Below are 15,873 nucleotides of genomic sequence, written 5' to 3'. Positions count from 1 at the left end.
GAAGAACTGTTGACCAAGCAAACTCACCCAGACATACTGACACCACAGGGGACAAAGATCAAATAATATTTTTTAATAAACAAATGTACAACTGAACACAGGATACATGAACTCCCACTGGCCCCAAACAAAGTCCATCGCCGCGGTACAACCAAGTACTCTAACCTAACGCACGCACATGACACAGTATACACCGACTTCCAGATTTCTACCGCTATATCACAGGAGACTGAACTTGGGATGCTCACTTGGATGTTTGTCAAAGTCACCAATTCGGCTTTCTTGGCCCGGTAACTCTTGGGGGGGGGGGAAATGCTTTACCCTTCGGAAGACTTAATAAAGTCACAAACATGGCGTGGTTCAACACAAATAATTTAAAGGGGAGGGGGGGGAAACAATCTATTGCTTAACGGTCTGACGGGATTCACTGCAACGTCATTAAAGTCTGCAGGCGTTCAGTATTAAGAGGCGTTCTGGACAGCACTGTGAAGGCCGGTGTAGCTACCGGCGCATCCCAAAGACTAGATAACATGGATCCCTTAAGACCGGTTACTGGGGAAAAGGAGCACACCAGATCAGGGTTCAGCCAAGCCCTGATCTGGAGAGCGAACACAAGGACACACTAGAGCCTCATTAACATCCACACACACCTACCCACACACACACATGGAGGCATGTGTGAGAGAGTAGCCTGTTAAAGGGGGACACCTAACCCAGAACTATGATATCATCTGCACTCTATATTTTGGCATGACAGGGTGTCCATCTCTCTCTCTCTCTCTCTCTCTCTCTCTCTCTCTCTCTCTCTCTCTCTCTCTCTCTCTCTCTCTCTCTCTCTCTCTCTCTCTCTCTCTCTCTCTCTCTCTCTCTCTCTCTCTCTCTCTCTCTCTCTCTCTCTCTCTCTCTCTCTCTCTCTCTCTCTCTCTCTCTCTCTCTCTCTCTCTCTCTCTCTCTCTCTCGTCTCGCTCCGAGGTCTGGTGATTCTTCTCTACTTCTTCATCTTGAGGTCAGCCTCCATGGCGCTGCGGCGGCCCCTGGTGCCCCCGTCCTGAAGGAGGAACAGAGAGAGAGAGCGAGAGAGAGAGAGAGCAAGAGCGAGAGAAGAGGGTCCGATGGGTCAAATTGAAGTAGGAAGGGGCAAAGGTCAGCTGGGTGGAATGAAGGCGGCCCTCCCACCCCAAACACCACGTTCAAAACAAAAAACGATGAGCGTGTGCGTGTGACAAACCAACATGGCCCAGCGAGCAGCCCGACCTTCTCCCTCCATGAAGGATGAACAGAAACACACGATGACCCAGAACTCAAAGGAGTCGAAACACAAAGAACACAGAAATAAAGTAACAAAAAGAATGAAGAGCGCGGAAAGGAAAATGAACATGCAGCGAAAGAGCGAACGCTCGCACAACAACGAAATGATAACCAAAACTAAAAAAAGAGCAGCTGTTGGTGGTTAACCTAGAGTCGGCTGTAGTCGGGTGATGAGAGGGAGGGGGGAGGGGGGAGGGGGGGTAATGGAGAGCGGCCTTGTGGAGGAAACACCTGGCCTGGCCGTGCAGGGCGGGACGGAGGCCTGGTGGAGGGATGCAGGTAACGTGTAATGCCGTCGGGCACGACTGCATGTGTATGCACTTAACAAGGCAGCCTTTAACTTCCCTTCTTGGATGTTGGATCTTCTATCTGCGCGCGCGCGTGTGTGTGTGTGTGTGTGTGTGTGTGTGTGTGTGTGTGTGTGTGTGTGTGTGTGTGTGTGTGTGTGTGTGTGTGTGTGTGTGTGTGTGTGTGTGTGTATTTGTGTAGGTGTGTCTGTGTGTGTGTGTGTGTCGGTGTGTGTGTCGGTGTGTGTCGGTGTGTGTCGGTGTGTGTGTAGGTGTAGGTGTCGGTAGGTGAAGGTGTGTGGTTGTGTCTGTCTGTGTGTCTGTCTTAGCAGATCCTGTTTTGGGAGTTGGTGGGTGAATGGGGTGAGATTGGTGAGATGGGGGGGATTGGCGTGGCCTGCGCCAGGTGAGAGTCAAGATAGAAGGGGACCTGAATACTTACAAAGAGAGAGAGAAGGAAAGCAGGTGAGGCCATTGGGACACTGTCCTGCAGGAGGACAAACGTTAAGAGAGAGACAGTAAGAGAAGGAAGACAAGAGGCGGTGCTGCCCAGAGGTCACTCACACACACACACACACACACACAAACACACAGCAGAAACGGAGCACTGCGCAAGACTCTAGTGCCCTCTTTCCACTGGCGGGTACGCTTTTGGACCCAGCACGCCTCAGCCCAGTAGTGAGGGTGCGGTATAGCCCAGCTCAGTTACGGCTCGCGTTTCCACCACCGACAATACCCTTATGGTAGGGCGGGGTTTAAGCCGGATGGCGATAGCCGCGGCAGCTATGTAAGCTTTGTGATCTCATAGCATCCCGACAGTGTAGCCTGCTAATAAATTCAAGGAAAAAGAAGAACGCGCACAATGAACAAAGAGCAACAATGTAGGACGTCCAAGAAGGACGGCAAACATTTTGCGCGTCATTTTCTTCAATAAACTAAGCTTTCGCCGTTGTCCAGAAATACATTGCGGGTACTTTGTTTGTTATTATCCCCCTGTCGCACAGAAGTGCGATTCTGTCGACCAATAAACGGACAGTGTGTGTAGCTCGGACTTGCCGGCACACTTTCAGGCCTCTCATACCCCAAAGGAGGAGTACTGCGAAACGGGTACGGTTCGATACGGCTCAGTCCGGATCACGGCCACTTTTGGCGGTGGAAACGCGACCCGTGTCGCACCTTTGCAGACCGAACCGACCCGCACCCTCCAGTGAAAATGCGCCATAAGTATGGTGCTGGTTACAAGGTGACAACACAGATGTGGGTTTCAATATATTTTCATAGCTTGCACTGCAGGCCAACTCTTCAGTCTGACCAAGCTAGAGTGCACCTCAGGGGGTGGTACATTCAACACCTCTTTGAACGTGTGTGGCCTAGTTCTAGAGTGTAGATCTGTACACAGTGCCCCTTTAGGTACACAGATCTCGAGGAAGAACGGGAGAGGACACACAAAAAAGAAGCAAAGAAAATAAAGAACAGGAGGGATGGAGAGGAAAGCAGATCAGCTCGGGTCACGACTGCGGTCTGAGCGAGGAGGAAGAGGAAGAGCGTAGGGCTGGGCGATAACTCGATTACGATTATTAATCGCGATAAATCTCACGTCGATTACGACGATAAGCATTAGCTCGATATAAAAAATATATAATAATAATAATTAATAAAAATTCTGATATGGATTTACCTGACAGCCAATGCGGCAGAAATAAACAAAATAGTCAGATCGCAGTTTTGCGGTTAATGCCTAAGTACACGCCCATTCCCTGGTGCATGTTTGAGCTTCCGTCACACACACACACACACACACACACACACACACACACACACACACACACACACACACACACACACACACACACACACACACACACACACACACACACACACACACACACACACACACTGAAAATAAGAGAAAAAAAAAGACATATATTTTTAACTTTTGTTTTTAAAAAATATTATATATCGTGATTAATATCGATATCGAAAAAATAATCTTGATAATATTTTTTGCAATATCGCCCAGCCCTAGAAGAGCGGACAGGAAGTAAGCTGCATGACAGTGCTGACGGCAAGAGGGAGGATGCACACTGATTGGTCGAGAGAACAAGACTCCAGGATCGTCTTGGTAACAATAGAAACTTTGCTGATTATTTTAACCCACACACCAATGTAATCAAAATGTTCTTTGTACAGCTCAGTCTGTGTCTGTGTACATGACCTGCGCTCCATGGTAGGATACAGCCAACAGCATTAACTCACCACTACACACCCTTATATTACCATAAATCAATTACCAATCAACTTAAATAACTATGTTTTTTCACTGCACAACAGACAGATATAATATTTGAATCAGATGGTAAAAAAGGATTTCAGAGAGGCAAGTGACTGGAGCTTTTTCAAATCAAGAAAAGAATCATTGAAATCAACAGTGGCTCTTGATTCCTGGTGAACAAGCGGTACGGATGAGGAGTCCCACACCGATTCAAACTGTCGGGTGAATCACACCATGGTGCCAAGTGTGACGTGATCATACCATACGTCCATTTGTCTGTGCCCGTGTGCTGCTGCTACGTACAGTACGCTAAGTTGGAGAGGACATACAATTCAATGTTGCTTTTGATAGAACGCTGCATAACGAGAACAAAATAGACTCAATGACAGCTGGAGGACTTTATCGACTCAAGACTTTCCCTTTTTGACCAATGGCACCGAGTCTCAAAATGAACATCACGGCATGACTGCACATGCACACAAGATCCACTTCCTCCAACACGCGACCCCCTTCCTCCTGCCCTCACACTGTACCCGCCCACTTCCTCCTGCCCTCACACTGTACCCGCCCACTTCCTCCCACCCCACACTGTACCTGCCCACTTCCTCCTGCCCTCACACTGTACCCGCCCACTTCCTCCCGCCCCACACTGTACCTGCCCACTTCCTACCGTCCCCACACTGTACCCGCCCACTTCCTCCCGCCCCAAACACGTACCTACCCACTCGCTCCCGCACCACACTGTACCCGCCCACTGCCTCCCGCCCCAAACATGTACCCGCCCTCCCCCACCGTGTCCCGCCCCCCGCCCAGCCGGCCCCAGGGCTCACCTTCTCGGCGGGCTCCCCGGGCTTGCGGCCGCCCTCGCGGCCCCGCAGGCTCTTGGTGGAGATGGCGCTCTCCGAGGTCTGCATGATGAGCTGCGTGGCGAGGAACTGCTGCACGTGCTCCAGCACGTCGCGCTGCATCTCCAGCGCCATGTGGTACACGTCATGGTCCGACGAGTTGTACATGACGGCGTTCTGGAACATCAGCATGATGTCGCGCTGGAACTCAGCCGTGGTGCGGATCACCCCCGCCTCGATGTTCTTCTTGATGGCCGATAGGTCCATGGGCCTGGGTGAGGAGCACGGGTCAGACCCCAACCACTGTGTGTCACTGTGTGTGTGTGTGTGTGTGTGTGTGTGTGTGTGTGTGTGTGTGTGTGTGTGTGTGTGTGTGTGTGTGTGTGTGTGTGTGTGTGTGTGTGTGTGTTCACACTCACCTGTGCACTATGCTATGATACCCCGGGGCGATGTCATCTGACACGGGTTGCAGGAACACGCTGGCGTACCTGAGAGACACACACTCACCCATCAGGGACAAGACTTTCACTTTAGGACAGCAGTCACACACCAGCCGGCTGGCCACATTTATATGGAGCTTGTGTATGTGTGTGAGAGATTGAGAGTGAGTGAGTAGATGGGTGAGTGAATGAGTGAGTGAGTGAGTGAGTGAGTGAGTAGATGGATGAGTGAGTGAGTGAGTGAGTGAGTGAGTGAGTGAGTGAGTGAGTGAGTGAGTGAGTGAGTGAGTGAGTGAGTGAGTGAGTGAGTGAGTGAGTGAGTGAGTGAGTGAGTGAGATTGTGTATATTGGTGAGTGAGTGAGTGTGTTTGTTTATATTGGTGAGTGAGTGAGTGAGTGAGTGTGTTTGTGTATGTTGGTGAGTGAGTGCGTGTTGTGAGTGTGTTTGTGTATATTGGTGAGTGAGTGTGTTTGTGTATATTGGTGAGTGAGTGAGTGAGTGAGTGAGTGAGTGAGTGAGTGAGTGAGTGAGTGAGTGAGTGAGTGAGTGAGTGAGTGCGTTTGTTGGTGAGTGAGTGTGTTTGTGTATATTGGTGAGTGAGTGAGTGAGTGAGTGAGTGAGTGAGTGAGTGAGTGAGTGCGTTTGTGTATGTTGGTGAGTGAGTGCGTGTTGTGAGTGTGTTTGTGTATATTGGTGAGTGAGTGAGTGTGTGTTTGTGTATGTTGGTGAGTGAGTGCGTGTTGTGAGCCCACCTGTGATTGGCCGCCGCCCTCCACACCAACATGATGGCCTTCTTCCAGATCTTCTGGGCCTGGACGGCCTCCTGGTCCTCCCCGCACGTAGAGCTGCACCGACAGAGAGGGGGGCGGCCGTGAGGACACGTTCTACACAGCGGTTCTACGTTTTAGGACAGGTCGTAACCGGAGTGAAGTGGTGGCGTGGCTTTCCATGCATGCTCGGACCGACAAGGAGAGCTCTTTCATGTAAGATCTGGTGCTTCGTTTCCACCTAGCGGTGCGGTACGTATAGGTGCTCTGCGGTGCAGCTCGGAGGTAGGGCTGGGCGATTAATTGATTTTTTTATCACATTCTAATTAATGGTTTGGGACGATTTATTTTTGTTGTTTGCTTAAAGTCTGTGGCAACCAAAAGCAGCGGCACAACACAATTATTCCAACATCTTAAACCTTGGCACGCAGCAGAGTGGGAGATGTATGTTATTTATTTAGCTTTTGATAATTGTTATTCTTCAAATTAAATCCCAACTTATTTTTTTTTTTTAAATAATTCACTTACAAAAAATATCTATTAAAATCGATAATTGGGTTTGGTTTGAAAAATCTTAGATCCAGGCCAAATCGCCCAGGCCTACTCGGAGCGGGACAGCCCGGTTACGCTAAATCTGGCTCGCTTTCCCCCGCCGACAGTACCCTTATGGTAGGGCGGGGACTGCGTTGTTTGTTATTATCCCCCTGGCGCACGGAGGTGATGATTCTGTCGACCAATCAACGGACGGCGTGTGTAGATCCAACTTTTCAGCACCCTTTCAGACTGTTTGTTACCCCAGCGGAGGTGTACCAAAAGTAGGAGCGTGCCAGCACACTTACTTTGGGACCCGGCCCAACTTTCGGCAGTGGAAACGTCAATATAAGCGAACTGAGCCGCACCGAACCGAATCGCACCGCTCAGTGGAAACGAGGCATAAAGAGATCTAAACCTCAACCGGCCAAAGTGCAGGAGGTCAAACCACGACAGCACCGACTGCCACCTCAGTAGTGGTTGACGGCCTCACTGTTTGGCGGTAGATTATCGGCCCTGTCCATCGCCTCACACTCTAGTTTTGCATACACAGCTCCCGGGCGCCGCGGCACGGGGCCGGCCACTCACAACTGAGAGGACGAGGCGGGGCTGCTGGCCAGCGAGTCGGCCGTGGTGTAGCGCTGGGAGGAGGGGCCGTAGCCGTCCTCGCTCTCGCTGGCCGCCCGCTCTACCTCCGACAGGTAGGGCCCCTCCCCCTCGCCACACTCCTCCTTCAGCTCCATGCTCTCTTCCGCCTCGCTGCCCGGGTCCTCCTCCTTCACCTCCTGCCGACAGGTCACCGTCGTTACTCCGGTTCATTATGCAGGAAGCCATTGTGCACGTCGTGAACCAGCAGGCTAAAACCGAACGAGGTGGTGTCAAGGTGAACAGGTGTGTGCTTTACCTTTGACTCTTTCCCCGACACAGAGCTGTCCTCAGAGTCTATGGGACACAGAAGTAGCATGGTTACAGAATCATTTACGTTTAGGACATTTAGCGGACGCTATTATCCAAAGCATTTTACATAAGTCCATTTGTCAGAAGGTGAACAAATATGTATCTATGTCGGTACAGTACGGATGTTGATAGAACCCAGTACCAAGCACTAACAACCGCTGGGTTAACCCATTCCCACCTTACCACAGAAACAGCCAGGATAAGAGAAGTAGGAGTGCTGAGGGGGGGGCTCTTGAGTCTGACAATGAAACCACTTGCAGCGTGTGTGTGTGTGTGTGTGTGAGTGTGTGCGCTCTTACCCAGACAGGGCGGGTTGACCTCCTGCTGGCTCCACTCCTCCCCCTCGCTCTTCACCACCACCTCGGGCTCCTCCTTCTCCCCCCCCGGCCCCTCCCCGTCCCCCGCCTCGCCCCCCATGGTGCAGTCGTCAGAGGCCATGGAGGAAGTGACCTCATCGTTCCCCGCCGCCTCCGGCCCCTCCCTGCCGGCCGGGAGCTGCTGGTCCCCCGCCGGCTCCGGCGGAACGGGGGTCTCGGCGCGGGCGGGGCCCGGGGAGACGGCCGGGGCCACGGCCGGCCCCGGGGGCTCCTGCTCGGACCCTTGGAGGGGGCCCAGGACGGGGCTCCCGGGCTCAGAGTCCTGGGTCTGGGTCTCCCAGGGGCCCGGTAGCGGGTGGGACCCGGAGTCGGCCTCCTCGCAGAGGGAGAGCGCCTCCTCCACCGCCGCCGCGTCCAACGCCTCCACGGAGTCATCCACCTGGAGAGAGAGAGAGAGAGAGAGAGAGAGAGAGAGAGAGAGAGAGAGAGAGAGACGATTACCACTCCGCCACCATGTGTGTGTGCAGACTTTATCTGGTGCCACTCTGGACACGCCCCTTGTTCAGGTGATGGGTTTATTATCCGCCAACCTGAACATTAGAGATGGAGTGGAAAAGCACTGCAACAGCGCCATCTGGCTGTCTGCTTAAAATGTGTGTGTGTGTGTGTGTTTGTGTGTGTGTGTGTGTGTGTGTGTGTGTTGAATTTCCTGCGTGCTCTCTTCTTATATCCATCTTACCAAATCTATTTTATTATTGTCCTACTTAACAATCTCTGATCTCACTAAAAGGCTAGAAGCAAGAAATCAAGAGATATTAAGAATAGAAAAAAATGTGCGATTCATCGCGAGTTAGCTATGACATTAATGCAAATAATCGCGATTAAATATTTTAATCGCTTGACAGCACTAATGTATATTAGAGCTGTCAGTTAAACGCGTTAACGGCGTTAACGCAAACCAATTTTAAAGGCGTTACATTTTTTATCGCGCGATTAACGTAATTATTATATTTAAAAAAATAAAAAAAAAGTTTTTTTTTTTTTTTTTTCTTTGCCTCAAAACAAAGAAGCAGTAGCCTGACTGCTATGTTCGAATGACATTTGTTCAAAGCAGTCGTTTAATTGCACTATAGGCTTTTTTTGTATCGTCCTGTTTTAATCAGTATATGCCAATGTTCATTTGTTCAAAAAATCATTTGCACAAGGCAAGCCGATGCACTTCACCCTGTTGATAAGAGAATTAAAATGAGAAGAATTATGGGACAAAAAAATCAAGGGATATTTAGCATAGAAAAATAATTTGTGATTAATTGCGATTAATCGTGAGTTAACTATGACATTAATGCGATTAATCACGATTAAATATTTTAATCGCTTGACAGCTCTAATGTATATATATATATATATATATATATATATATATATATTACATTAAGAAGTATGTATACACTGGCCATTATACACGTTGCATGGATTTTATTACAGTTCACTAGTGCTGGCCCAGTTTGTCTTCAATCACGGGTTGACAAATACGTCCAGCCACAGGATTGGAGAAAGAAAGTGAAAGGGCCCGTCGACCCACAGTGTAGACATTAATCTAAGGTCTGATCAGGGAGACCAATCAGCCCTCCACTGGATCAAAGCTGGCTGAAGAGACGCTCCACCGGGTGGGCCTACCTTCTCCTCGATGATGGCGATGATGCCCCCCACCGTCTCCAGGTCCAGCTCGTCCCCCATGTAGGACACGGCCACCAGGTCCTCCTCCACCAGGCCCGGCTCTGCCCCCAGCTCCGCCTTCACCCCGGCCTCCGCCTCCCCCTCTGGAGGAATCACACACACGTTTAATGAGACACTGTAATAAGAATAGAACTTTAGGTTAACTATATGTTGGTCTTTATTTTGTTGTAAGTGAGTGAGTGAGTAGGTGAGTGGTTGGGTGAGTGTGAATTAAATGAGATCTCAAATACCTACTCAATCTATTAATGAATAATTCTCATGAAATAAATCCCCCATACGTTGAACAGACAATCTGTTGACTTCAATCTGACGTGAAGTGACGAGCCACTGAAGTTTGGGTTCTCCACAAGCCCTTGAATGTTGGCTGGCATACAGCCAATAATATAACCACACAGGGATTTATATTTCATATCACACACCGCCTTGTACAGCCGTGTAACTTTCGCCGGCAAACAATAAAATTAAATTTAGATGACGGATACGCGCTCAAACATGCAGTAGGCATCAGAAGATGAGTCTATCCGCCAAGCTCTGGCCCGCTGATGAAAGGTCTTGTCAAAGCGGTATTGTGAATGTGACGACATGGGTGTCATTATTCCTGCCTTGCATTGAAAGAGCTAGTGGCGCCTGTTCTATCAACGAGCGTTTGTCATTCCGCCAGAGAAGGTTTGGCTGAGCAACTGCAACGGTCATGCTCTTCAGCCCACGCGTGTGGGTGTGTACTGGTGTGCTATTGTTTTCTGCCATAGGTTGACAAGGGACGTCAGCAGCTCAGGAGGTGGAGAAAGTTGACTTATAACCAGAAGGTTGCTAGTTTGAGGTGTCTGAGTGTGTCCCTGAGCAAGACGCCTCACCCTAAATGCTCCTGACGAGCTGGGTGGTCGACTCCGCCGTCAAGTGTGTGAATGTGTGTATGAATGGTTGTAAGTCGGTTTGACAAAAAAAGTCTACTAAAATTCCCATAATGTATACGTCATAGCAAAATGGCTTCTTTTACAATTATTTAACTGTGGCATTGCATAGGGGTAAAACAGCTACTAAAGCTTCAGTGTGTGTGTCCAGAGGTCAACATACCGGCGGTGATGTCATGCAGGCTGGTTGGCATGGGAACAGTCGCCGTGGCTGTCTGCACTCCATTGGACAGGCTGGCTGTCAGGTCGCCCTCCGCTACCTGAGACATGAACACATACACCGACCAGGTGAGCGGACGACCTTGGACCTGTTATTAAACAACACTCACCCACCTCCACCTAATGTACGGTGAATGTGGACGCATAAAGTCACACATTTTACACTGAATCTCATTCAATCAATCACCATCCATGTGACTTTATAAACATCATATAAAAACAATAAAAACTCTTTCTCATGACGGCTGGGGACTCACCAGGCGGGGGCTGGCGGAGATGAGGTTGCCCTTCTTGAGCAGCTCAGAGAGCAGGGGGGAGGGTGGCGGCGTGGCCTTCTGGGTGAGGCACCTCTTTTGCGGGGAGTCGTCTACCAGAGGGCCCAGGCTTCCGTCTTTAGGCCCGACCCCCGGGGGCTCTGAGACGGGCAGGAACACTCCGACTCCCTGGGACTGGGAGGCAGAGAGCCCCAGTGAGCTGCACGTTCAACTACCATCACTGAACAAAAGCCATTCTGCATTTATATGACAAAGGGCCCACGCTGTGATCCAACGGTCACCTTGTAACTGCCCATTTAAGTTCTCATGGAGAAACATCTGCCATTATATAGGAGCTTCACAGCTTCACCACGTACCAAACAAGTTCAAACTCCACCATTTCGTATTAGACAATAAATGGATCATGACCCTGCAACAACTATTTTGTCGCTTGTTTTAGTGTTAGCTATTGTACACTTCCTAGACTAAACGGCAACTTTATAGATCATGATACCAATGGATTCCTACGGATTAATACATGAATCCCTATCGATCCCAGAGTCCTACTCCCATCCCTACGGTGTGATCTTTATATGTGTCTGCAGCGGGGGGCTCAGGTCTGCAGCGGGGGGCTCAGGTCTGAAGCGGGGGGGTGGTGGTGCGCTAACAGGCTTACAGTGTGGTGGCTGCCCGTGTCCTCGGAGGAGGGGCCGACGGAGATGGGGGTGGAAGTTGGGGTGGGGCTGGGGTCCGTGGGGGGCGCGGGTGCGGCGGGTTCTGCCGGTGGCTCCAGGCCGGGGGGGCTGGCACCCAGCGGAGAGCGCACCGTAACGCTGGGCACCCGTTTAGGGGTGTTCTTCATGGCCTGGCGAGCTAGAGGAGGTGAGGGAGAGAGGGATAGAGGGTTAGAGATAGGACACCCACACAGAGCCTTCAAATGGTTTCAGTATCCTTCACACAATAATTATATGAATGAAATTTACATTTTACATTTAGGGCATTGAGCGGACGCTTTGATCCAAAGCAAGTACATTTGTCAGAAGAAAGAGAAACACCAATTTATCACTGTCGGTACAGAAAGGATGTTCATAGAACCAAGTGCAAAGCACCAACAATCGAAATAATGGGATCTACGCATCAAATCACTTAAAAACTGATCTCATTTTTGTAAACCCGCGAAACGCACCCTGAAAAGCATTCTCAGTGGCTTTTCTCTTCTGCTCTGCCTCGTCTTCGTCTTGTTTCTTCTTTCTGTAAATCATTAAAACACATACGCACCATTGAGCAAGAAGTACTGCAGAGTATTGCTCCTGTTCCTGTGAAGCGCATGGAAACATCTAGCATTGGATAAGCGATTCACACTCTGTAAGGGTAAACAGTGTGATTGGTGATCTAGCCTATAGGGAACAGTCTGCTAGGACCACACAGCAGGTGAATAAGTTATGTTAAAGTGTGTTTGGCTGTTGTTAAACCATGAAGTAGGTGAGAAACCGATGCAGCCATTTCTAAAGCTTGCACCCTCTAAGCAAAACGTAGAGCCCTCCTGGGACAGTGACACCGTGACTACGAGAACCAGTCAGCAAACCAGTGGGAGAGGGGGGGGGAGACGGAAGACGGAGGGGAGAGGGTGGAGAGGGGAGCTCACAGCGTCATGTCGGTCCACAGCTCCTTCAGCTGGACGTCCATGTGGCCCGTCTGGATCAGGTCCACGTCCTTTTTCAACTTCCTGTTAGCACAGCGGAGGAAGCTCCGGTTAGACGCAGAGCGAGAGTGTGTGAGGCTCCATGGTTCACAGTGTCCCACAGCATGTTGATAATGACTCAGCAAAGGTATCATACAGTGTGTGTCTGTGTGTGTGTGTGTGTGTGTGTGTGTGTGTGTGTACGCGCACCTATACTGTTCCTGTGTGTCTCGCAGTAGTTTCTTCAGCTCTTCTATCCTCTCGGCCGTCAGTCTGCGTACGATCACATCCTCGATGGTTTCCACCACCTCGCCTTTCTCGCCGCGCTTACGCCTGCCACACACACAACAACGTTAAAGCCCTGGTAACTGCCAGTTCCTACGGCTTCACTATGAATACAGGGGATTATCACAGTTCTGTGGTGTGTGTGTGTGTGTGTGTGTGTGTGTGTGTGTGTGTGTGTGTGTGTGTGTGTGTGTGTGTGTGTGTGTGTGTGTGTGTGTGTGTGTGTGTGTGTGTGTGTGTGTGTGTGTGTGTGTGTGTGTGTTGCACTCACTTGGGGGCTTCTGTGGCTTCCAGCAGCTCAGAGTATTGAGAGGCACAGTGCTGTGAAACAGATCAGACGAGGGTTTGTGAAGCAAACTTATCTCTTGTCTGGCTATTGACTGTTGATATGATATGTTGTAAATGATACGGTGTAAAGTGTGGTTGTAAAGTATAATATAATAAGGTTTATATTCTGCTAACGCTCTCTGCCATTGGAAACAGTGTGTTTTGGCCATTTCTTTGGGATTTCTATCGCTTTTTAAAAATGTATTTAGATTAGGTCCAATCCTAGCTCCAATTGGTTGCTTAGGTTTGTTAATTTTTTCATCACATGTGTAATTTATAATCAATTAAACCCAATACTGCCCATTTGTTGATTGGAGGTGATGTGAACACCCTGACCATGAGGAGGTATCTCATTGGTCAGTTACCTTCTGGGAAAACCAGTCGGGAGGCCGTCCGGTCTCTGAGAAAGGCTTGATGGCTCTGCTCACCGACACCCTGGAAGACCGAGCCAATTGCTTAGAACCAACATACACCACTGGGGATCTGATCACACACATCAGGAGCCGTTATGCTGGAGGTAGCTCACTGAGAGGACTACGGCTGTGAGGACTCACCAGTTCTGGTCGCCACTCCTCATGACGGAGGAGGCCAGGCAGAGCTTCTCCCTGACCGACCATGCCTCCGTCGGACCCACGTTCAGGATTTTGTGTTCTATGTAGAGGAAGTTCATTGTGATTGGTTAGGGTAGTAAATACAAATAAATGATTCATGTGGTTAAACTGAAATTACATATAATCTGAGAAAATATTCCAATGAAGTCTACACGTCATTTTTCATTCAGTAGATTTGGGTTAGAAGAGATGGGCGGATTTGTTGTCCACAATTATGATTTAATAGTGATAAGCAAGATAATTCCTTATAATAGTGTCATAAGATATACTAGTATATGTGTATATATTAAAATAAAATCTGTACAAAGACAAATATTTGAACACAATAAACAATTCATATCGGTAAAAAAAATAAACATGACTTAATTCAACCCAAGCCCAACCCATGGCCGATGCATTTGGACTTTCCAAAATTAAGTAACATAATGTGAGCATATTGTTGAATAGTGATTCCAAACTTCGGCCCTATCGTTTTAACCCGGAATCCAAAGAGTACCAGCCCACTATAAACAAAGGGGACCACCAGACAGGTTCTCTGTAGGTACCGTCAATGCATCGTATTCAAACCATTTATGTTAACAACTTATGGCCATAACAACATGGCTGTGCTCGTACTGGTCATATGCATTAATGTGATACGCTACTGAACAGCAACATTAATGTACATTATGTGATTGGTTATTGGATTCCCACTTTGTTTATAGTGGGAAGGCAGTCTTTGGATTTCGGTTTGAAACGATAGGTCTGTCGTTTAAATCCCTATTCAACAATATGCTCACGTTATCTAACTTAAAATATCAAAGTCCAAATGCATCGGCCATGGGTTTGATTTGTGTTAAATGAAGGCATGTTTATTTTTTACCGATATGAATGGCCTATTGTGTTCAAATATTTGTATTTGTAAAAAGAAAAAAAACGTTTTATATGCATGTAAATAAACGTATACATAATATAGATTATAACATTATCGTAAGGAACTATCTCGCTGATCGCTATTAGATCATATTTGTGGTGCATAATCAGCCCTTTTAGCCCCGTTGGAGGGGGGACGTTTTACTGAGACACACCGCTGCGCTCTGATCCGCCGAGCATCAAAACAGCCTCAACTAAACAGGGACCGCGGTTCATAATAGTCGTTGGTACTGCACGTGTCTTTTAGATAAAAATGGTCCAGCCGAGTACCACACACTTCATAGATATATATATATACATATATATACATATTACAATTATCAGTTATACTCACTACCGACTCCGCTCGCCATTTCTTTTGTGACAAGGCCGTGATCCGTACTTCCGCCGGAACTCGTTCAGAGGTTCCCTCACATTAAGGGTCGAAGAGAATAGAGAAATTAGTAGACCCTTGACTATGGTTCCGCCATCGGGGGGATTAGCTCAGATGGTAGAGCGCTCGCTTAGCATGCGAGAAGTAGCGGGATCGATGCCCGCATCCTCCAATGACTTTTAAAAAGCCAGAGTAACTGACCGACCTCTTTAATGTGCGTCTCGTTTGCACTGTCAACTGCTTGTTACAACATGTCCCAGATACCCCAGCATCTATTTGTAGATTTAAATGTAATGTGTCCAGTAATGCAGACAGTGCTTCTCTTCTTGCCTTTATCCTTCTCAATCCCATTGAGCCTTTTATAAAGATCATATGTCACCAAAATAGGATATTTTATAACAGTGTGCAAGGCTGTTTAGCTCAGATGGTTGTGGGCTTGCTTAACATGTGAGAAGTAGCGGGATCGATGCCGGCATCCTCCACAGGATGGTCATCTGCAGGTAATTTTTTGGTGTATTGTAAAAATGATACATAATATACCTATTTATTTCTGACTGACACTAGGCAGGAAAATGGAAGTTCTTATTAGTTAAAACCTAACGTAATAGGCCTCAAGCCCCAATTAAAAGAGCCGCACAAATTGGGACAAACCTCAGAAAAAACTGAAAAAAACCTTTTTGTTTATTTCTAAAATTCAAAGTACAGTAATAGCCTATGTCCAATCCAACAACATGACAGCAGCACAAACGACTCCCTTAAATGATAGATCAACTCCTTCTCCAACTTCCACGAAGATCCTCCTTAAAAAAATTGAAACGGTATGGATGGCATTGGAGTC

The 15,873-nt window shown here is 48.4% G+C and overlaps 1 protein-coding gene and 1 non-coding gene across 5 annotated transcripts; one reads left to right on the top strand and one right to left on the bottom strand.

The window, feature by feature from the left end:
• Positions 1-53: 53 nt before the first annotated feature.
• brd8b (bromodomain containing 8b) lies at positions 54-15,172 on the bottom strand. 4 transcript variants are annotated; one of them, XM_030368314.1, is made up of 19 exons: positions 14,997-15,172; positions 13,694-13,790; positions 13,505-13,574; positions 13,084-13,133; positions 12,738-12,860; positions 12,492-12,572; positions 12,033-12,097; positions 11,523-11,719; positions 10,850-11,041; positions 10,537-10,633; positions 9,403-9,545; positions 7,708-8,164; positions 7,356-7,393; positions 7,040-7,236; positions 5,906-5,998; positions 5,132-5,200; positions 4,698-4,983; positions 4,129-4,176; positions 54-1,048 (listed from the first exon to the last, which is right to left on the bottom strand). In XM_030368314.1, exons 1-19 carry the CDS (start codon positions 15,013-15,015, stop codon positions 989-991), a joined length of 2,382 nt encoding a protein of 793 aa, XP_030224174.1. In that variant the 5' UTR covers positions 15,016-15,172; the 3' UTR covers positions 54-988. The 4 variants fall into 4 exon arrangements, with proteins under 4 accessions (XP_030224174.1, XP_030224175.1, XP_030224176.1 ...); XM_030368315.1 differs by lacking the exon at positions 4,129-4,176 and adding an exon at positions 2,038-2,082 and having other exon boundaries at positions 14,997-15,171; XM_030368316.1 differs by lacking the exon at positions 4,129-4,176 and having other exon boundaries at positions 14,997-15,171.
• trnaa-agc (transfer RNA alanine (anticodon AGC)) lies at positions 15,135-15,207 on the top strand. Its single transcript has one exon. It is a non-coding gene; the product is annotated as a tRNA-Ala (tRNA).
• The last annotated feature ends 666 nt before the right edge of the window (positions 15,208-15,873 follow it).

The sequence above is a fragment of the Gadus morhua genome, chromosome 10, assembly GCF_902167405.1.
Source record: "Gadus morhua chromosome 10, gadMor3.0, whole genome shotgun sequence".
Classification (NCBI taxonomy): domain Eukaryota; kingdom Metazoa; phylum Chordata; class Actinopteri; order Gadiformes; family Gadidae; genus Gadus; species Gadus morhua.
This window is presented reverse-complemented; position numbering and strand designations above follow the sequence as displayed.

Bases quoted from the DNA above. Each gene is read 5' to 3' on its own strand.
- brd8b (XM_030368313.1), bottom strand. The intron at 12,573-12,737 runs GTGCGCGTACAC...CTGTGCTAACAG, and splicing joins GACACACAGGAACAGTATAG to GAAGTTGAAAAAGGACGTGG. The intron at 4,984-5,131 runs GTGAGTGTGAAC...CTCCTCACCCAG, and splicing joins TATCATAGCATAGTGCACAG to GCCCATGGACCTATCGGCCA.